Genomic DNA, 21,651 nt, shown 5'->3' on the forward strand with positions numbered 1-21,651 from the left:
TGCGGAGGAGGCGGCCGCGGCACCGGGCCGGGCCTAGTCAAGTAGCGCCGCGTCCCGTTTCCAGGGCAACGGGCGCGGCAGCTTCCGGGGGAGGGCGTCGGGGCGGCAGCGCCCCCTGGCGGCGGGAGGCCGCGCGGTGCCCGGCCGTGGCACGGCTGGGCCAGGCTGCTGCGGGCCCGTCCCGCCGGGCCTTGAGCCCTCCCAGGGACGGGGCATCCACGGCTCCTCCGGGCAACCTGCTCACCCGTCTCACCGCCCTCCCCGCAGCACATTTCCTCCCTATATCCCACCTAAATCCACCCTCTATCCGGCTTAAAACCGGCACCCCTTGTCCTGTCACTACAGGTCCTGGTGAAAAGCCTCTCTCCGTCGTTCTTGCAAGCCCCTCACCTACTGACGGGCTGCAGGAAGGTCTTCTCCGGGCTGAACAACCCCGCCTCTCCCAGCCTTTCTCCACAGGAGAGCTTCTTCCAGCCCTTGGACCGTTTCCGTGGTCCCCTCTGGACCCGCTCCGACAGGTCCGGGTCTGCCTTGCGCTGGGTCCCCAGGGCTGGACGTGCGCTCCAGGGGGGTCTCACGGGAGTCGAAGGCGAGAATCGTCTCCCTCGATCTGCTGAACACGCTGCTTGTGATGCAGCCCAGGAGATGATGGGTTTGCTGGGCTGCAAGCGCCCGTTGCCGGCTCGTGTCCCATTTGTCACCCCCCAGCGTCTCCGGGTGCTTCCCTGCGTGGCTGAGAAGGAGGGCTGGGACGGGGCGGGCAGGCAGAGCCTGGCAGCGGGCAGCACGGGGGGCTGTGGACGCGCAGCCTCCGGCAGGAGGAAGGCGTGCGGCCCCGCTGCCACGCTCCTGCCCTGTCCCACCGGCTGGGTGACCTGAGGACCAAGCTGCTCCCTCCACATCCCATCGCTGGCGATATGGCAATGGGGTCCCCATCGCTGGGGACTCTCTCCCTTCCCTGTCCCTGTGCACCTCTGACCCCCGGCTCCCAGGGACTCCCCTTTTCCCCCAAAACTCAGGGTTTGGGAAATTCCCCATCTGTGCCTCCAGCAATGGCCCTGGCCACCCTGAGTCACGGCTTGGGGATGTCCTCGCCTCCCCAGTCCAACCAGTCCGGCCAGACTGGTGGCGGTTGCACGGTTTCATGTGGCTGCGTGGGACACCGGCGTGGTAATTAGCATCCCCAGGAGCCGCCGGCGCATCGGCCGCCTTTCTCAACTCCCCGCACGAGCCTGCTGCAACCACGGCAGGGCACGAGCTGGCACTCCGAGATGCCAATGGGGACCTTTGCCAGCGGCTGCCAAAACCTTTTGCCACCACCGTCAGGTCCCCACCTTGAGTAGGGCAGAATTTTTTGAGTGAAAAATGATGCAGCGCAATAGGTGGGGACCAGGATGATCAGAAATGTGGGCAGCCAGCGAGCACCAGGCAAAACCCATCTCCGCTGGGATGGTCCCTCCAGGAGGGAGCTTGGTCCCTGCAGGTGTCCCCAGGAGAGTGGCACAAGCTCTGGGATGCCAGTGTCACCCGTCCTGGCTCTCTCGGGCGGCAGCGTCAGGGCTCACACATTTTTGGTTCGGGATCAGGAGCAGCAGCGCCGGTTGCCCTGGCAATGCGAGATGCTCTCCTCCAGACGGGGACAATATTTGACAAGGTTTGCTAAAAATACTTCCTAACTCAGCTGTGACAACACCACCCCTGTCACATCCCTGCTCCCCCCAGGGCTCAAGCTGGGTGGGTGCTGTCCCTGCTGGTACCCAGAGCTGGCCCTGGGCCACTTGCCCTGGGTAGCCTGGCTTGGGGGGATAGACCAGGTAGCTCCCGGGGTCCCACCAGCCTCCCCAGCTCCGGCAGACCTGTCAGGGCCACCAGCGCCAGTCCCTCGCCGGCTCGGCCAGCCCAAGCGGCTGGGGACAGAACAGGGAGCCAGGGACGGCTGGTGGCATTTACCCACACAAAGGGAAGGGGTGGCGGGGGGAGCTCCCTGGGGAGGGACCTGCGGGCATGGGAGGGCTGCTGGGGAAGGTAATGATTCCTTGGACTTTAAATAGGTTTAAAAGCTTTTTTTTTTTTTATGATTTTGCTGCTTTTCCTAATACCCTTACAGCCTTCTCCATGGCAACCAGGTGGGACGGCTCAGACTTTGGTCCCAGCCAGGGAGATTAGCTACCAGAGCTGAAATGATGGGGGGATCGGCTGGGGAGGTCCACGCTGGCCCAGGGCCGTGGCGGGAGGAGGATATCTGTGGTAGGGACCCAAAATGAGGTCCCCATGGCGGTTGCAGGGCTTGTGGCGATGCTGGAGGCACCAACCGTGTCACGGGGTCCGAGCATCCCCTGCCGCAGATGGCAGTGGAACACATCCGGAGGAGATGCCCTCAAGGAGGTTTAAAGGTGGAGACGGGTCTAGCTCTTCCCCGCGCTGCAGCCGCATTGGGAAGGGATTTGCTTATTTACCCTCCGTATTTTCCCTTCGCAGCTCGTTTGATATTTTCCCTGAAAGGGGGCTGTTGGAGGCAGGGATAAACCTGCTCCCAGCTGCAGGCAGGGCTCGTTTAAACTTCCCAAAGAGGTTTTGTGGGTTTTGGCTGGCTGGCCCGTGCTGGTTCAGCTCTTTTAAGCTTCCAGATTGATTACACCTTGTGTCAATATGTGCTTAGCGCCTATTAGTGGGTGCGTGTATCTCCATCTCTCATTTCTCCCTTCTGATCTATAATTTCCCAGAAGAGAGGATTAAAAATAGAGGGGGAGGAGAGCCCCGCTCGGGGCCAAAAAGAAAGGGAGAAAACAATGCCTGTGGGAAAGTTGGGTTGCAAGGCTGCAGCCGGGCCGTCTCACGCCCATGCCTCTTCCTGTGGGCACGGTTCCACCCCGGTTGGTGAGAAGGTTGCTTACAAAGCACCTGAGTGAAGTGGTGAAGAGCTGAGCTGCGCCCTGGGGAGCTGGGGGAGATGCCAGGCTCCCACGGGGATGGGCGAGGTGGGTGCCCATGGCATGGGCTGGTGGTGGACAGCATCCATCTCTACCTTGCGGACCAGTGTAGAGGGAAGGGATGCTGGGAAGAGCAGCACTGGTGGGAGACGCCCGTTCCTGGAGGGGTGGATGTGAATGGTGCCAGCCCCATCCTGGTGCATCTTCAAGGAGGAACGGGGCTACCAGGACATGAGGAAGGGTTAGCCATGGCTTTTCCATGCGGCAGCCGCTGGCCTGCAGGGCTCCTCTTGCTGGAGCAGTAGTGGCTATTTATTTATTTATTTTTTCTTTCCTGGAAACTGGTAAAAGATTCTGCAGAAGCCGTGTTGAACGCTGGTGGGGAAATGACCTGGGACGCAGAATGAGGTCACCAGCCTCCCCCGGGGTGGCTTTGATGAGCTGCCAGGCAGAGAGTGCGATCCACCAGCCCCGGAGCATCGTCTGCCCTCATCCCACCGTACGCACGGCTGGCACACACAGCAGCTCATGGACGCTCGCAGCCATCACCTCACCCGTGGGACCCGGGCTTTGCTCTCTCCTTCCCCCGTGGCACAAAAGCACGGAGCCAAGCAGCGCTCCCAGCACCACCTCCACCGGCGAGGCAGATACACCCCCAGGAGGGGTCTGCGGGTTCAGCCCTGAGGCTCTCGCTGCCACACGGAGAAGAGCTATTTCCCCTTTTCCAACTCATTTCCCACTTGCATCACCATAAAACCTGGGGGTTTTCAGCCTCTCTCCCGCTAAGGGTAATCCCCACACCTCGCCCCCTGTGCGATACGGACGCTGCAAGCCCCAGTGTGCTTCTTGGGTCCCCATGCAGCGTGAGGACCCGCTGCCAGGGCTCACCTGGGGCATCCCCGGCAGAGCAGGGCAGGGTCAGTGCTGCTGCTCGGGGGTTTCCAGGAGCCCAGGGCACAGCCGTTGGGCATGCCATGAGGCCGCTCCATCCATCCCTCCACGCTTGCTGCCCACACAAACCCCATCTCTGGCAGGACCACCCTCCCCGCCATAGCCTGTCCTCCCGGGCATCTCCTCCCATGCCCCCCTCCCCGAGCTGCCGGAGGGGCAGTTACAGCCCGGGGGACGCTCACCCCAGCCACGCTGTCCCGCGGGCTGAACTCACGTCCCGTCCCAGCAGCGGTGGGGTTAAGCCCGGCCGGGCGGGCAGCTGGACAGGCGTCAAGGTGGTTGCTCCATCCATCCCTGCGCAGTCGGCGGGGCCGGAGAGCAGAGAGGGAGCGCTGCCCTGCCCGGCACCATGAGCGCAGGCAAAGGTAAGGCAGGGGAGCCTGTCTGCTCGCCCGTCCCGGGAGGGACAGGCAGGGCAGAGGGCTGGGGGCAAGACACTAAAACGCTGCTGGGGCTTCGCACTCCAGTCACCCTTAGCTTTTCTCCCCCCTCCGCTGCTAATAAGACATTTTGGAAGCCCCCGTGCTGCCTGGGGTGCTTGCAGGCACCCTTGGGCAGAGCCCAAACCTGGATGGAGGCTGCAGGGACAGGCAGGGGCCATGGCACTGCGACAGCTCTGCTGCGAGGAAGAGCAAGTTAATGGGGGGGGGGCTGGGAGGAAGGAGGAGAGGGGCCTGGGGGCCTGTCCCCACAAAAGGGAGAAGCTGCTGCTGCAATATGCAGGGATAAATGTTGGGGGTCTGAGCTGCGGCAGGAGCAGGGGCCGATCCCGCTCCCTCTCCCAAGGGCAGATCCAGCCTCCGAAACCTCCTGCAGCTGCCCAGCGTGCGCGACGGGCTGGGACCGAGCCCTCCACCCACCCCCCCGGCAGCGCAGGCACCCAGGGGGGTCCCCTAGAGCAGCCATTGCCCCACACTGACAGCGTCCCCTTCCCTCCACGCCCCGCAGCAGGTGCCACCCTCCTGCTCCCCCTAGCCCTGCTGCTGGCCACCGCCTCCCAGCCCCCCGGGGGGGACACCCCGAAGGACCAGGGGGACGCAGACCTCCCACGCTGCCCCAGCCCTTGCGCCTGCAGCTTGGACGACTACAGCGAGGAGCTCAACGTCTTCTGCAGCGCCCGCAACCTGACGCGCCTGCCCGAGGACGTCCCCCTCAACGCCAAAGCCCTGTGGCTGGACGGCAATAACTTCACGCTGCTGGCGGCCGCTGCCTTCAGGAACCTCTCGGCCCTGGACTTTCTGGACCTGCAGAGCAGCCAGCTGGCCGCTGTGGAGCAGCACGCCTTCCACGGGCTGCGGAGCCTCTACCACCTCCACCTTGAACGCAACCGCCTCAAGTACTTGGCTCCCCACACCTTCCTGCACACCCAGAACCTCGTCTCCCTCAGCCTCAACAACAACTACTTCAGTAAGGTGGAGGAAGGGCTGTTTGCTGGGCTCTCCAACCTCTGGTATCTGAACCTGGGCTGGAACTCGCTTGTGGTCCTGCCCGACAAGGTCTTCCATGACTTGCCCAACTTGAGGGAGCTTATCCTGGCCGGGAACAAGCTCCCCTACCTCCAGCACCAGCTCTTCTGCAGCCTTACTGAGCTGAAGGAGCTGGACCTGAGCGGCAACGCGCTCAAGGGCATCAAGATCAACATCTTCGTCAAGCTGCAGAAGCTACAGAAACTGTACCTGAACCACAACCAGATCAATGCCATCGCGCCCCGTGCCTTCATGGGCATGAAGTCCCTCCGGTGGCTGGATCTCTCCCACAACCGGCTTGTCTCGCTGTTTGAGGACACGTTTCTGGGCCTCCTGAGCCTGCACGTCCTACGCTTGTCCACCAACTCCATCACCAGCCTGAGGCCCAGGACTTTCAAAGATCTCCAGTTCCTGGAGGAGCTGCAGCTGGGGCACAACAGGATCCGGAGCCTGGCAGAAAGGACCTTTGATGGGCTGGGCCAGCTGGAGGTCCTCAGCCTCAACAACAACCAGCTACAAGACATCAGGGTTGGGGCATTCCTGGGGCTGTACAACGTGGCGGTGATGCACTTGTCTGCGAACTGCATCAAGGTCCTGCCCGACTATGTCTTCAAGGGGGTCACCAAGTTGCACAGCCTGCACCTGGAGCACAGCTGCCTTGGCAGGATCCAGGAAAACACCTTCTCCAGCCTCTCCAGCCTGCGACGGCTCTTCTTGCAGCACAACGCCATCTCTGTCATCGAAGACCAAAGCTTCAGCGAACTGCACGAGCTCCTGGAGCTCGACCTGAAGCACAACAGGCTGAGCCACCTCTCACCCCGGCTCTTCGTGGGTCTGAGCAACCTGGAGTACCTCTTCCTCTCCTCCAACCAGCTCCTGGAGATCTCCCAGGATACCTTCAGCCCGCTCCAGAGACTCTTCTGGCTTGACCTCTCCCATAACCAGCTGGAGACGCTGGATAACACCATCATCTCCCCCCTGGCCAACCTACGGTACCTCAGCCTGAGGAACAACTCGCTAGAGACCTTCTCAGTGGGCTTCCTGTGTGCCTCCTTCACCCTGGAGCAGCTGTGGCTGGGGGGCAACAACTGGCATTGCAACTGCTCCCTGAAGGGCCTGCGGGACTTCTCCCTGCAGCACCCCGTGGTGGTCCCACGCTTCGTGCAGTCCGTGGCCGAGGGGGACGATGCCCATGTCCCCATCTACACCTACAACAACCTCACCTGCCTCCACCCCCCAGCTGTGGCAGGCCTGGACCTCCGTGACACCACCGAGGACAGCTTTGCTCACTGCTGATGCATGCCAGCCCTTCCTGGGGGGAAGCACCACGGACCATCACCTGCCTCCTCCCCAGCCCCATCCTGGGCTCCCTGGGGCAGCGGCAGGAGCTCCGGCTCCGCAGCCATCCCAGTTTAGCTCAGCTTTGCCGCTGCGAGCTCCCCGAGGCAGCGGCAAGGACCTGTGCCCACCCGATGCTGGACCATGACCCCAGTCATTGGCAGGGGGAGAAGGGCACCAGCTCCCCAGATGGGCTTTGCTGGCTTCAAACTGAAATATTTCAGTCCTTTAATATTTAAATAGCAGCCCCTGGGTTAGCGTGGTTGCTCCCGGCTCCCGTCAGGAACACAAGCCTCTGGGGTGGGGGAAAGCTGCATCTCCAGCCCGGAGCCCTCCTCATGGCGAGCAACATCCCGGCCGGGGCCAGGACTCATCTGTGGGACAAAGCAAAGCATCTTCCTGCCACGGAGCAGCTGAGAAAGCCTAAAAGCCCCCCCCGAGCTCCCCGGTAGGTTTAGGGAAGGGGGCAGGCGACTTGCTTTAATCATTCCTTGCACTAGCAGGTGTAGGCAGGGTGCAGAAAGCTGCGCACGTCACTTACCTGATAAATCATAGCAGACAAATAAACCTTTGGAGCTATCGCAACCCATCTTGTAAGTATGTTTTTTCCAAAGCACGTGCTGCACCCGGCTGGGGTTTCTTATCAGAGCCCCTCGGGGCTTGCAGACACGGGGCGAGGAGCGCAGGCTCCCCGGGGTGCTGGAGGAGTTTGCAGCAGGTTTCCTGCAGGCCCCAGGTGGGTGGCATGTGCCCAGGGAGGGAGCGAGAGGTGACCGGCCATCCCGCAGAAGCCAACAGCCCGGTCACACTCCAGCGCCGCTGCCCAGCTCTCCAAATCCCAGATAAGTGACCAAAGGTCAGACAAAATTTTCCCGGAAAGTTGCACGTGGGGAAACCTGGTCAAGTGCAAGTCCTTGCTGCGGGCGCAGCAGGAGCAGGGACAGATGCTCCTCCTGCTCTCCTCTGAATGATGGCTGCCGGCTGTAATCCAGTTTGGTTAGTAGAAATCTGAGATTTCCCCCTGCCTCCCAAAAACAGCACTGCAAGGGTGAGTCCCAAGCATGGAAAGGGCATGCAGGCAGGAGGGGCTCAGAGTCCAGGAGGGAGGGAGATAAGATGCAGGAACACCACCTTCGTTTGCTTCCCCAGCTTAACTCGAGCCTGCAAGAAGAGGGCAGGTCCCACGGGAGCTGCAGCTCTGGGGCCATGGAAGGAGGTCCAAGGGACCAGGACACTCGGAGCAGTGAGGCGGGAACCACCCAGGGACACAGGGGAGCCCCACGCCTGGCAGGGGTGTGGAGAACAGCCATGGCAAAGCATCCCACAAAGGACTGCCAGGGCCAGCTTTCAGCAAGACAAGGGACTGGCTGGATCTTGAAGCTGGTATGAAAGGAGGAAAGACTTAGCTGAACCCCAGCAAGGAGACTGGGAAAAGCAGGAAAGACCTAGATGTACATGAAGTGCTCGTAATACCAAGACTCACAGCTACAGCAAGGCCTGAAGCAATGGAAAAACATAAGTCACAGACTTGGATTTTAAGAAAAGTATTTACTGCCTGGAACCTTTAAAAATATTCCTGAGTCATGATAACCCCCAGCAGACCAAAAAGTCAGGATGCAGACCTCAGGTGGGTGGTAGACCTCCTAAAGACATTTTCTCATGCGAAGCACATGCCGTGCCCTCATCGGCCCATCAGGAACCAGTGATCCGAGATTTCAGAGCAGGGTGGCCTGGCTTGGGTCTACATTGGAGCATCCAGCACGAACTCACCAGCCGCTGAACCAAGTACCATATAATCCATCACACAAGGAAAGCAGTAGAAGGCAGCAGGGCATGGAGCTACAATCCAGATGATCGGTGCTGTTTGGGTTCATCGAGGGAAGAACAGTCGATGGTGTTTGCCGCTGTAGCTGCATTGGGTGATCACCAGAAGCACCACAGCGTACGAGACACCGTGGACACAAGCTAGAGCTCCCCAGGCACCCGCACAATGGCTGGCTGAGGAGGAAGGTGCTGCGTGTACAGGGCTAAGAACAACTGCACCATCTGGGCAGAGCACCGCCACGTTGAGAAGGCAAGCAGCAGGCTGCCGCTGTGCGGGCAGAAGTGCCCATGCAGGGTCTCTTCAGATCCGGGAGGATGGAGCAGTGCTTTCCTTTTTGGATCTCCACGAGTGGCACCAATGCTGTGCTCCTCCCTCCACTGAGACAGTTTTATAGCTAAACAGTTTCTGCATCCCCCTTCCCCACCGGCATGGGCTGCTGGTGGTGCTGCCAGGCCAGGGGCTCTGCCAGCAAGAGTCCAGCTCCATATCCTCCTCAGGAGCTCGGCTGTGATGTACCATCCAAGATCTGCTGGGCGATGTGAGCCAAGGCAGGGAAAGCAGAGCTCTTGGGAAACTCTTGGATGAAGTCTCTGCCTTCCTCCAAGCTCTGGCTGAGTTGGGGGTCCAGGGGAACACAGCCTGTGGGACAGGAGACACGGGGAGAGTGACTGCTTGCTCATTGTGAGGCAAAGGCCTGGAGTGCCAGAGTCATCTCTGGGGGAAGCAGTAGGAAAGAGGGCAACCACTACCCTCACTGAGCTCTCCAGGAGCTACTTCTCACCAGCAACTGCTCCCTCTGGGTCCAAGACCCCATCACAGTGCTTCATGAGAGACACTCCCACCCTCATCCCACCCCCGTCCGGAAGGCAGGGTTCAGCTCTCAGCCCCCATTTCTCAGGGAGGCTCCAGGGCATTTCAGGATGCCTCTGTGCAGCTTCGGGCTTTCTTATTCTGTCACCACAATGTCAGTAGCCAGAGCAGGCTGCTGATCATCACCACCTCTGCCCCAGCAGGGACAGATGTCCACTCTGAGCAGTTTGGGTGGCAGAGAAGCAAAGCAAGAACCACACCTTGCCTCTGACCAGGCAGCAGGGGCTCACAGAGACCCTGAGCCCAGCCTGCCCACCCCTGTGATGCTGCATCCCTCTGCTCAGGCACTCCCACAGCACCACAGAGATATCGCTTCTGGCCACAGAAAGCTCTGCTCAAGAGGCCACTCACCTAGGAAGGGGACCCCAGCGTGCTTGGCCAGCTCTTCACCTCCCCCTTTGGAAAAGATGTTTGTGCACTCCTGAAGGAGGAAGAGCAAAAGCAGTGAGTCACAAACCCCAGAGCTCTGTGCGACAGGGCAGGCGTTGCCTGCACGTGAGTAGGGCCAGCTCCCCTCCGCCTTCCAGCCTCAGGGTACTGCCTTTGCCCCTGCCCTCCCCCAGCTCTCTTTAGGAGGCAGAACCAGTGGCTTCTTCCCAAGCTGACGCACAGCAGCCAGCAGCTTCTCATCTTCCCGGCTCACAGCATCGCCCTCATGGCATTTGCCGATTTTGCACCCAAGGCACCACATCCTACAACAGCCCATCACGAACGAGAACCCGCAATAGCCCAGAGGTCACAATAAACTCACCGAACAGTGTGGGCAGACAAAGCCGCTCATGTTCTCCACGATGCCGAGAACTCGTAAGCCCGTCTTCTTACAGAAAGTCAGCTCTCGCCTTACATCTCCTACAGACACAGCCTGCGGGGGAGAGCAGGGGAGGTTAGGGCTGTCTGTCTGTCCAGATGGACCATGGGTCTGGAGCAGGCATGCAGCAAATGAGACGCAGATGTGTAGAACAAGCAGCCACAGACAGGCCTGTGCAAACACCCACCCTGGGGTGCATATTCCCCACCAAACCATACCCGGAGGCAGAAGCCTGCCTGGGAACTCCCGTTCAGCCCCAGCCGGCTGCCCTACCTGGGGCGTTGTGACCAGGATTGCTCCAAGTGGCTTGTAGGGCCGCAAGGCCTCCACCGTGGAGATGTGCTCGTCAGACGTGCCCGGTGGTGTGTCCACGATGAGGAAGTCCAGGTCCCCCCAGGCCACATCAGCAACAAACTGTTTAATCAAAGCTGTGGAAATAAAAGGGACAGGAAAAAAAAAAAACAACCAAACAGGTTTCAGCAGGTGCCCTGGGAGCTGTGGGCCAGGCAGGGCAGGGGTTGGGAGTCATCCTGGGTGACAAGGGCCCAGGCAGAGACGGCAGGGCTATCTGTCAGCACAACACAAACTGCACTCTCCCCACCTGAGTGATCTGAACCCACTCCTGCAGAACAGGAGACTTGCCTTGCTCCAAGGAATGACCTGCCCAGAAAAGCCTGGCCCCCAGCAGGAACAAACATGACTTCCAGGAGGGTTTGCAGAAGGTTCCTAGCACTAGAAGGCAGCCACAAACAGCAAAAACCAACTGTACCGTTTTTCTTGGGTCCTCTCCACACCACGGCATCATCCGGCTTCTCCAGCAGGAAGCCGATGGACATGAGCGAAATGCTCTTGTCTTGGTCCACAAAGACGGGGACCCAGCCGCTGTCGCACTGGTGCACGTCATTGTCCTGCACCCTGAACATGCGGGGTATGCTGGGGCCACACAGGTCCACGTCCAGGATCCCCACCTGTGGGCGATGAGGCAGAGCCCTTCAGACAGGGCTGAGTACAGTGGCAGAAGCTGGTTTGCTCCCTTCCCTGGGTGGGGGAGGCAGCAACTGAATTTCGGCTCACAGCACTTTACAGAACGGACTCTTAAGCTCAGCAGCCAGATTTGAAACACAGTCTCAAAGAACTGCTTTAAAGTTTGACTGCCCTCCTGGTCACCAGCCCTCTGAGGAGCATCTCCTGGGTGTTCCCCAGGAACTTTGAGGAGATCTTTATGCCAGACACCTATCAGGATCCCAGTGGCATTGGCTGCACAGAGCCTTTAAAAAAGTCCTCGGGGAATTCAGCCTGTCTCACGCCCACACAGTTCCCGTGGTCCCCACTGTAACACCGGCCTTCAGCTCACCCGCTTCACTCCACAAAGGGAGTGTGTGTTACACCACAAACCAGCAAAGTCATTTCTCAGTGCCTCGGTTTCAAAACCACCACCAAATCTCAGGTGATTTTAGTCTCTTGGATGAAAGGGAAATGAACTGCAGTTACCTGCGCCAGATCATGCAAACACAGAAAAAAGAATCACTTGAGCTGCTATCACAGACAGCATTTTCACAGAGAATCCATACACTGCCATGCACAGCGTATGGATACACGCATACATAAAGGACGAGCAAAACCCAGCCCAGCTGGAGGTCGGGCAGAAGAAGACAGAGCTCAGCATCCCACAGACCCTCGCTCACCTTCTTCCCAGAGTGCCGCAGCGACAGAGCCAGCTCGGTGGAGATGGTGCTCTTCCCCACCCCGCCCTTCCCGGAGAGCACCAGCAGGATGTGCCGCACCCCGGCCAGGTTGCTTCTCTCTGGGAGGAATGATAACAAGGCATCAGAGTCTCTAACGAGAACAGTAACGAGGCATCAGAGTCTCTCCCGATGTAAGCTGGCAGCACCTGGCTGGTCAGCGCAGAGACACGGGGGTGAGGGTGACAGTGGCTGTCACTGCTTCAAGAAGTCTGTTTTAAGTGTACGGGAGAGGGAAAGAAGCAGTGGGTGTGCCACAGCCCTTTTGCCATCAGAAAAGGGACAATAAGAGCAATGGCAGTAAACATTCTGTGGGGAGAAAAGGCTTTGTCCTGATGACCTAAGTAGCAATTGGGCAGCAAAGCAATAAACACCCACAGGGCCTCGTCACGCAGCGCCTACGCCAGGCTCAGCCCGAGCGCTCTCAGGGAATGGCTTGGAGGCTGGCGGTGAGGTCAGGCCCTTGGCGTTTCCTTCCTCCACGCCACACGGGTTGCCTCCCCGCGGTCCCACACTCCTCTCCAGCCATCGTGCCGCTTCTTGCTGCGTTACCAGCGTCGCTCAGGCCTCCGCTTCGGGCTCAGCCACCACGTCCCGTCAACGCGGAGCCGAGAGCGGGGAACGCTCGGGGTCGGTTCCGCAGCCCGGGGCTGCGCAGGTGGCGGAGGGCTGGACCCGGCGCTCCGGCCGCAGCCGAGCAAACGCCACCCACCCGGGCCCGCGTTCCCGGGCGCCCCGTCACCGCCGGCCACTGACTCACTGCACCAGGCCCGGCCCGCTCCCGAGCCGCTCCGGCATCACACCAGCACCGGGACCGGCACCAGCGGCATGGAGCCCGCACGCACCATGGCGGACCTCATCCGCACCTCCACCGACGGTAACGGCGCTCGGCCCCGAAACGGGGAGGGGGGGGGGGGGAAAGAAGAGGGGCCGGGGAGGGGGGAGATGGAGCCCCGCAGCGAGGTACTCCCGGGAGAGGAGGCTGGTGACACCGGCAGCCCCGCGCCAGGCCCGGTTACTCGGCGCTTCCCCCAGCGGGAGCCAGGCCCGGGCCTCCGGCAAGGCCCAGCGCCGCCCCCCAGTAACCGGGCCCCGCCACCTCGGGGCCCCAGCCCAGCCGGAGCACCGCGGAGCTCCCCTCGCCAGGAGCCGGGCCCCACCACCACCACCACCACGGCACCCGGCCAGGCCCGGACACACCGGAACCCCCCAGAAGCCGGGCCCGCCCCCCCGCCAGGCCCGGTCATCCCGGGCGGGACGCCCCCCGCGAGGTGGGCTGTGCCTCCCCGCCAGGCCCAGCCACCCCGCGTTCCCCCGCCCCACGGAGGGCCGGTTGCGGCCCCGGGGAACCACCCGGCCGCGGCCCCATCCCCGCTCACCCCCTGCCGCCTCCTCCATGCTGCTGCCCAGCGCCGCCCGCTTCCGCCTTCCGCCGGGTTAAAGCCCCGCCCCCGCGGACTGGCAGGCACCGCCCCCAATCGCGAGCCGTACGCTCATCGGGATCCCGCCCCCCCAGGCTTCACACCCAATCCAACCCCCTGGCTCTCCCTCCACCAGCCAATGGGGTTAGTACTTTCTCTCCGCGACGCTCCCTGGCCCTCCTCAGTGGCTGTCCAATAGCGCGGCTCTCCGAGGATTGACACACGATACAGCCAGTGGCGCCGGGCTCAAGTTAGGCACCATCCCTTCCCTCCTCCTTCAGCTGTGAGCGACGGGGCACTCAGCCAACGGAGAGGGGGAGCGGCGCGGACGTAGCCAATGGGCGCCTGGGGGGGCGGTGTCGAGAGAGGATTGTTTATGTCCCGGGAGGGGAAAGTAGGTCAGAGCGCGGTGGTGAGGCCGGGCCGGGCCGGGCAGGTGGGTCGGGACCGGGACAGGCACCGGGGCCGGGGCCGGGACGCGGGTGGGAGCCGAGGACCGAGGCCTGGGCCGGGTCAGGCTGGGCCGGGTTATGCGGCCCAAGCGCGGAGGCCTGGCCTGGTCTGGCCTGGTCCGGCCGCGCCTCAGCTGCGCGGAACAGCCGGGGCTCCGGTGCCCGCCCTCCGGCGGAGCCGCCTGCCCCTGAGGCCGGGCCAGAGGCCGTCAGGGAGAGGGGCTGGGCCGCGGCTGCCCGCCGTGGGGACCCCCTTGGGCCTCCTGTTCCCCGGCCCACTCCCCCCTCCCCCGTCGGTCTCTGCTAGTCGGTGCCTGGGGAAGCGCTGCCCCGGCGAGCGGGGCTGGCCGGGGCGGGGGGGCTCCGTCCAGGGCCCGGCCCCGTGGCCCGGGGGGGGTCAGCCCTTGGGCCGAAGCGCAGAGGAGCGGCTGGAGCGGAGCGGGCGGGACCCGGCTGGCGGGGAGCTGGAGCCGGGGCGGCGGGCGCCGTGCGGCTCACGGCCTGCAGCCGTCCGCCTCGGACCCGCGAAAAGGCCTCAGCAGCCCCAGGCCCCCCTCTGGGGCGAGGAACTGACTCTGCCCTCCGTGCCGGGTCGCCTGCTGGGCAGAGGCCGTGCTGTGCCGGCTCTGCCCCGCGAGCCCCGGCCTTAGCGAGGCGCTGGGGGAGCGGAGCTGTTGCGTTTGGCTGCCGTGGGTGCTCTTCAAGGCCGGAGAAGGGGGGCTCCGGAGTGGTTTTAGGGGCTTTCCCAGCGTGGCTGTGCGTGGCAGAGGTGAGATGCCTAGAGAGCTCCAGAGCATCCGTGGGCACCTGCACAACCGGCCGTGGCTCGGCCTGTCCTGCTTTTCCAGGAGCTGCCGGCCCCTCGGGGACTGAGGTGCAGGAGGAACGGGGACGGGTGCTGTACGGCAGGCACCGGGATGGGGCTGACCCGCTGCAGGTTTGCAGGATCCGCGTGTGCTCAGGGCTGACCTGCTGCACGTCAGGGAGGCAGTGGAGCGGGTGTGGGTGCGCAGAGTGGCTGGCTGTGGCAGGGAGGCAGCCACAGAGGCTGAGCAGAGGGAGAGGGTTCAAGAGATGGGAGCGGAGTTACAGCCCTGAGGGTGCCTCTTGGTGAGGAGTTGTTTCCTGCAAAGATAAACTTCGGGGGAAATGAGACCGGGTGTTGAGGTTCCCCTGTCACATCCAGCGCAATGCTCCCGCGCGGTGGCTGGGAGCTGGTGTGGTCTGCCAGGCTGTACCCAGGGAAGGAGCCCATGGAGATCTGTCTCTGAATAACATCCCCGCTTGAGTCGGGAGATGGGCAGCTGCTTCGCTTCTGTCTGTTGCCCTTGAGGCAAGTTGGGACAGGTCCATGGAAAGGACGGTTTCCCTTCAGCGAGCAAGAAAGTGGTGCCTCCCCCACCCCAAACGCTGAGAGCAAAGTCTTCTCTCAGTGGGCAGTTGCTCAGAGGTGAACAAACAGCCTTCTCCGCAGACACACACGTGCAGCTCAGCCACACGGGGCCGCAGCGGTGGCCAGGGCGGTGCAGGTGGCCGAGCAGCGTGGCCGGAGCCCAGGCAGCTGCCGGAGGGTGACTAGGTGCCGGGGAGGCTGTGCCTCCGTGGCTGACGATCCTGATGCTCCCCAGGCCGACGGTGAGAGGCGGACGCTGGATCCATGCGCTGCGGAGCGGGCAGCTGCTGCTGCTGGCTGGTCTTGGGAGCGTTTCTGGGGGCCAGTTCAACACCTGGGCTCGGGGAGAAGTTGACCCTGTGTGGAGAAAGAGGTTGAAGTTTGCAGAGGCTTGAGATGCAGGATGGACTTATTTTGCTCCAGTTTATCCATTGATGGGGCCTGTGCAGACGTGGTTCGTGCTGATCCATTCCCAGGGGGGCTATGGTGACCTGGGGGAGGTTGCTTCAGAGGACAGAGCCCAGTGAGTGGTGGGTGGGAGCGGGACATGGCTGCTGTGTGTAACCTCCTCTCCCTTGCCCCCCCCAGCTTACCTCTCTCGGAACAGCATGGCACGACGCACGCGGAGCAGCAGGGCCTGGCACTTTGTCCTGAGTGGGGTGCGGCGTGAGGCAGACACCCGGGTGGTCGCCTTGGCCACCGGTGCGCGTGGCTGGGGCTACGACTCCGATGGGCAGGTAGGTTGGTGCTTGGGTGGCTCTGAAGTGACGTGAGGGAAAGCTTTCCTCTCCCCCGACAGCAGGCACTTACTCAAGGTCCGTGTAACTGAGCAGCTAGTACTTCAGCAGGCAGAACTGGCTAAAATCAGAAAAGACTTAATAAAATACACAGGCCCTCTAATGAGCCTCCTCCAAGCTCTAAGGTGGGGTGTGGGGCTCCCAGCCCGTCTTCCCGAGGCAGGGAAGGCTAAGCTGCCTGTAGTCTGCTCCCCAGTTGTGCACCACAGCTCCGTTGTTAGCTGAGCCAGCGAGCTGATCGATACTAAGCGAAATGCTTTTTTAAGCATAGAATGTGCATGCGTCGTATATAAAGTATATACAATATTTTTTAAACATTCTTTTGTAAGTAGCGATCTAAATATGTGTTTAAACTGGATCAGTTCTCCAATCTGGCTCGCTGTGCGGCTGTGCTAACTTCTGGTCTTTGTGCAGCTGGTAGATGGTGGTGGAGGGCGTGGGGCTGCTTCAGTCTGTGAAGTTGCAGTCTCGGATTTCCTCAAACTGAAATTCTCTCGAGTTTCCTGCTCTGTAACGTTTCCTGCACATCACTTCTGAACCTGGCCTGGGCATGCAGGTGTGCTGGAGGGTGGGAACACAGCAGGAAGAGCAGTCAGTAAAACAGTGCGAGGAGTGACTTGGATTCATCTCTGCCATCCTTCACTCGTTTCCCCAGTTCTTGAGTGTGTGAGTTCAGTTCCGTGGGCAGCGGTGGGGACGCAAGGAACTGCTCCTGGAGCTTCAAAGCTAGGCTAAAGCCTTACGAGGCCACTGCCAGAGCACAGTGTCCAAACCCAGGCACTGTGCTCCCAGAAAATGAGCCTTTTCTCTGCAGTCAGAGTAGCTTTGTGTTTCTGCAGTAACGGGAGTGGCTGGATTTCTAGATAGCAGTAGTTAGGAAGGGCCAATGAAAGACAGAAATCAAGCTTTTTAATATGCAGGCTGGAGAAGGGGGGGTGGGCCGTACATAAGTAAGCCTGAGTCTTTTCACACAGCTACAAGAACATGAGCTTAAAGGATTTTTGTCTTTAAATACTGCTTACAAAGTTTGCCATGGGGGTGAATAACGAGCAGGTACACCTGACCAGTGTGTAAACCCAGAGTAACTTGCTCCAATCTGTGGTAAGAGACTCCATTAGGCGACACCAAACCTGCCATAACATAGGGAGCGAGACAGGTCTTACAGCGTCCAGCGCAGGGACACTTTGGCCTCTTGGCACTGGGGAATAGTAAATCAAGTTTTTGTGTTCATGCATGAAAGTAAACAAAAGCCTTTTAATCCTTCCGTAGGTTCCCTGTGGGCCTGTCTGCAGCACTGGTGCGAGGAGCTGCAGCTGTACTGCTGAACTGGTTCCCCTTTGTTCTGCCCTCTCCCCTGCCTGGCCTCCTGTCCCTTTTCCTCCTTGTCTTGTTCGCCTTCCTCTCTTCTCTGTTGGCTCCCAGGCTCTCTAGAGCGGTGGTTTTCAGCAGTGTGCTCTGGTTTTGTGATGCCTTGGCTGGGGTCTCCAGCTGGCTGTAACCTGCCCATTGAAAACCGTAGCTTTAGCTCAGTTTGCTTAAAAAAAAGTGTGTTAAAGACTTGGACTGCCATGCTGCTTGCCTGCTGTGCAGCTCGTTGCCCCAGGAAGGTGCAAAGAACATACCCACATCATGCAGTGCCCCATGCTGAGAGGTCTCTGCAGCTCAGAAAGATGCTAGCCAGGTCCCAAAGCAGGGTGATTTGACTGGCACAGCCCCTCACCTCCCTGCGTGGCAGGCCAGGCCGGGGCACGACGCAGCCGTGCTGCCGCTGGCTCTGGCACGAGCTAGACGAGCTATCTCTGCGGCGCGCTAGACCTCGCAGACCTCTGCCAGCCCGGTTCCCTGAGCCTGGGGGCGTTCAGTAGTGACCCTTCTTCTGCTGTCTCCGGCAGCACAGCGACTCGGATTCGGAGCCAGAGTTTTCCTCCCTCTCTCCTTCCATCCCGAGCGCCATCCCGGTGACCGGAGAGTCCTACTGCAACTGCGAGAACCAGAGCGAAGCGCCCTACTGCTCCAGCCTGCACGCCCTCCACCGCGTCAAGGACTGCCAGTGCGGCGAGGAGGATGAGTGTAAGGAAGGGGCTCCCCAATGGCCTGCCGTAGTCCTTTGGGGTTTGAGGTGGGTGCAGTCCTGGCCTGGCGGCACGGACTGCGCCCCTGCACGCATCCTTTGCTTTCCACGGAGGCCCTTATCTCTGTCCCAGCATGCGGTGCTCCTTTGTTTACATCTCAAGGCCACGTAGACTGTAGGAAGATTACAAGCACGTGCCTCCTGTGATGTTTCAAGGGTTAAGTGCTGAACTTGTTAACGCATCAGAGTTCACCTCTGGAGACCTGGTTTCAAATCCGGCTGAGGCCACAAGTGAAACCGGCCCTTGTGGTTACAGCCCTCTTGCCGCTGATCCCCGGTACGGCTGGCAGGGCGTGCTCAGGGCAGAGGGGAGAGGGAGGCAGAGGCGGGACTCGGGCTGGCCGAGAAAGCCTGTGGCATAGCAGAGCTACCCCTTGGGCCTATGAGAAGTGTAGGAAGAAAGGAGGCTCTGCCTGGGTCTGTGGAGCCTCGTCTTAGCCAAAATGGGAACTGGTTAATGCTGACAGCTTTGGGTTCAGAGCACTGAACCGTCCCCGGTGGGACGATGCAGAATAGTTCAGGCCTCAGACAACTCTCCAGTGTGCACAGCTTAGGATTTACCCTCGTAAAGAGTGAAAAAAACCCAAACCCAAAAAAACCCCAACAGGCCTGCAAAACAAATGTCTGCCTGTGCTTTGGCTTGGGGATGGCTCCCTGAGGGCCTTTGCCCGTCCTTGTCCCCTCTGTGCTTCTCAAACAGATTTCGACTGGGTGTGGGATGACCTGAATAAGTCGACGGCCACCTTGCTGACCTGCGACAACCGCAAGGTGAACTTCCACATGGAGTACAGCTGTGGCACCGCCGCCATCCGGGGGAACAAAGAGCTGGCAGACGGGCAGCACTTCTGGGAGATCAAGATGACCTCGCCGGTGTACGGCACAGACATGGTACGTGGGGCAGAGTCGCTTACGGGCACGCAGAAATGTCAGCGTTCTTTGGACAGGGACTGGGAGAATGAAGTACTGCCCACCTTAGGAGAAGATCAGGTTTGAGACTATCTAAGGAACCTGAATGTGCACAAGTCCATGGGGCCTGATGAGATGCATCTGAGGGTCCTGAGGGAACTGGCAGATGAAGTTGCTAAGCCACTATCCATCATATTTGTGGCAGACTGATGAAGTTCCCAGTGACCGGAAAAGAGGAAACATAATGCCCATTTTTAAAAAGGGAAAAAAGGAAGACCTGGGGAACTACAGGCTGGTCAGTCTCACCTCTGTGCCTGGCAATATCATGGAGCAGATCCTCCTGGAAACTATGCTAATGCACATGGAAAACAGAGAGGTGGTTGGTGACAGCCAACATGGCAACACAGGCACAAATCGTGCCTGACAAATTTGGTGGCCTTCTGTGACAGGGTTATGGCACTGGTGGATAAGGGAAGAGCAACTGACGTCATCTGCCTGGACTTGTGCAAAGCATTTGATACTGTCCTGCACGACATCCTTGTCTCTAAAACGGAGAGATGTGGATTTGACGGGTGGATAAGGAATTGGCTGGATGGTCGCACTCAAAGAGTTGCAGTCAACGGCTCGATGTCCAGGTGGAGGCCACTGACGAGTGGGGTCCCTCAGGGGTCTGCACTGGGACCAGGATTATTGAACATCTCTGTTGGGGACATGGACAGCGGGATCGAGTGCACCCGCAGCAAGTTTGTGGATGACACCAAGCTGAGTGGTGCGGTTGATGCTCTAGAGGGAAGGGATGCCATCCAGAGGGACGTGGACAGGCTAGAGAGGTGGGGCCGTGCGAACCTCATGAAGTTCAACAAGGCCAAGTGCAAGGTCCTGTGCCTGGGTCGGGACAATCCTAAACATGGACACAGGCTGGGGGATGAAGGGATTGAGAGCAGCCCTGCAGAGGAGGGCTTGGGCGTACTGGTGGATGAAAAGCTGGATGTGAGCCAGCAATGTGTGCTCGCAGCCCAGAAAGCCACCCGTATCCTGGGCTGCATCACAGGAAGCATGGCCAGCAGGTCAAGGGAGGTGATTCTGCCCCTCTACTCTGCTCTGGTGAGACCCCCCCTGCAGTGCTGCGTCCAGCTCCGGGGTCCTCAGCACAGGAAAGACATGGACCTGTTGGAGCGGGTCCAGAGGAGGGCCACAAAAATGATCGGGGGGGCTGGAGCACCTCTGCTGTGAGGACAGGCTGAGAGAGTTGGGGTTGTTCAGCTGGGAGAAGAGGCGGCTCCAAGGAGACCTCATTGCAGCCTTCCAGTACTTAAAGGGGGCCTACAGGAGAGATGGAGAGGGTCTCTTTATCAGGGCTTGTAGCGATAGGACAAGGGGTAACGGTTTTAAACCGAAAGAGGGTAGATTTAGATTAGATATTAGGAAGAAATTATTTACTGCGAGGGTGGTGAAACACTGGCACAGGTTGCCCAGAGAAGGTGTGGATGCCCCATCCCTGGAAGTGTTCAAGGCCAGGTTGGACGGGGCTTTGAGCAACCTGGTCTAGTGGAAGGTGTCCCTGCCCATGGTCGGGGGGTTGGAACTGGATGACCTTTAAGGTGCCTTCCAACCCAAACCATTCTATGATTCTTTGAACAGGACAGCAGGCTTCTCCAGCAGTTCAGCTGGGCCTTCTCACTTAGAAAGGAAATTGGAGCTGGGAGCCTTCAGCTCTGTCCTGAAACCTCTGACTTGGCTTCACCAAAACCTCTGGGTGCTTTTTTGGACAGTGCCCAGAAAAGGAGGGGAGAGGCGGAGGTGGGGTCTCGGTTGTGTTTTGTTGCTTGAAAAGATGCTAAGCTTGTGTTCTTCTTCCTGGCCTTGCCTCCCAGATGGTGGGAATTGGGACGTCGGATGTGAATCTGGACAAGTACCGCCACACCTTCTGTAGCCTGCTGGGCAAGGACGAGGACAGCTGGGGACTCTCCTACACAGGTAACGCAGGCAGGGCGGTGGCAGAGGGCAGGATGGCTCAAGGGCAGCAGCAGGCATAAGTGTTGTCCGAAGGGGTTGAGAATTAAATGATCTGAAGGGCATCGAGGCCAAAAAGGCCCCCAGACCTGTGAGTCCCTTTGTTAGCCACAACCGGAGTGGCTGCCTGCAGCTTGCAGCTCTTGGAGCATCTCGCCTTGCCTGCGTTTTGCAGAGCCCTTAGAACCGGTGCATGAACCTCCAGGGCGCCTGGACCGCCGGTTGCACGTCGCTGATTGGGGGTTTCAGTGCCGCTGCCTGCGCTCTGGTATTGCAAAACCTCAACTTCCCCCTTCTCATCGCCCACTCGGGGGTGGGAGGGCAGGGATCAGGCAACGGAGGGAGTTTGTAGGCACTGCGCGAGGCTGTACCAGTGGGAGCTGGCAGTGCGGGAGTTGGGATGCGTTTGTGGAGCGCAGGCTTTCCAGTGAATGCCAGTATTTTTGTTTTAAGGACTACTGCATCACAAGGGAGACAAAACAAACTTCTCTTCGAGGTTTGGCCAAGGCTCCATCATCGGGGTGCATTTGGACACGTGGCACGGGACGCTCACGTTCTTCAAAAACCGCAAGTGCATAGGTAAGAGCACGGGCGGCCGCAGCGGCCTG

General features: G+C 60.2%; 3 protein-coding genes across 8 annotated transcripts in view; 2 read left to right on the top strand and 1 right to left on the bottom strand.

The window, feature by feature from the left end:
- The window catches only part of SPSB3 (splA/ryanodine receptor domain and SOCS box containing 3), a 119,540-nt gene that overhangs the window by 96,573 nt on the left and 1,316 nt on the right, over nt 1-21,651 (top strand). Inside the window, exons 1-6 of one of the 6 annotated variants that reach the window (XM_075515448.1) lie at nt 12,438-12,807; nt 15,785-15,933; nt 17,886-18,063; nt 18,825-19,012; nt 20,905-21,007; nt 21,497-21,622. In XM_075515448.1, the coding sequence (XP_075371563.1) occupies nt 12,759-12,807; nt 15,785-15,933; nt 17,886-18,063; nt 18,825-19,012; nt 20,905-21,007; nt 21,497-21,622 (793 nt within the window). In that variant the 5' untranslated portion in view covers nt 12,438-12,758. Of the gene's footprint in view, nt 1-12,437; nt 12,808-13,677; nt 13,788-14,284; nt 14,573-15,784; nt 15,934-17,885; nt 18,064-18,824; nt 19,013-20,904; nt 21,008-21,496; nt 21,623-21,651 lie in introns of those variants that run through there. The other 5 variants (XM_075515445.1, XM_075515444.1, XM_075515443.1 and 2 more) reach the window with 5 other exon arrangements.
- Nucleotides 4,231-6,675, top strand: IGFALS (insulin like growth factor binding protein acid labile subunit). The gene is made up of 2 exons (XM_075515254.1): nt 4,231-4,246; nt 4,830-6,675. Exons 1-2 carry the CDS (start codon nt 4,231-4,233, stop codon nt 6,641-6,643), a joined length of 1,830 nt encoding a protein of 609 aa, XP_075371369.1. The 3' UTR covers nt 6,644-6,675.
- On the bottom strand, nt 8,219-13,359 carry NUBP2 (NUBP iron-sulfur cluster assembly factor 2, cytosolic). Its single transcript, XM_075515449.1, has 7 exons — nt 13,310-13,359; nt 11,874-11,992; nt 10,958-11,156; nt 10,462-10,616; nt 10,132-10,242; nt 9,732-9,801; nt 8,219-9,149 (listed from the first exon to the last, which is right to left on the bottom strand). Exons 1-7 carry the CDS (start codon nt 13,326-13,328, stop codon nt 9,004-9,006), a joined length of 819 nt encoding a protein of 272 aa, XP_075371564.1. The 5' UTR covers nt 13,329-13,359; the 3' UTR covers nt 8,219-9,003.

The sequence above is a fragment of the Mycteria americana genome, chromosome 12 (assembly GCF_035582795.1).
Source record: "Mycteria americana isolate JAX WOST 10 ecotype Jacksonville Zoo and Gardens chromosome 12, USCA_MyAme_1.0, whole genome shotgun sequence".
In the NCBI taxonomy this organism is placed as follows: domain Eukaryota; kingdom Metazoa; phylum Chordata; class Aves; order Ciconiiformes; family Ciconiidae; genus Mycteria; species Mycteria americana.

What these genes read in the sequence shown, in the direction of transcription:
- NUBP2 (XM_075515449.1), bottom strand. An exon ending in GAGAGGACCCAAGAAAAACG is followed by an intron (nt 10,617 to 10,957) that starts GTACAGTTGGTT and finishes TTATTTCCACAG; the next exon opens with CTTTGATTAAACAGTTTGTT. An exon ending in TCCTGGTCACAACGCCCCAG is followed by an intron (nt 10,243 to 10,461) that starts GTAGGGCAGCCG and finishes TCTCCCCCGCAG; the next exon opens with GCTGTGTCTGTAGGAGATGT.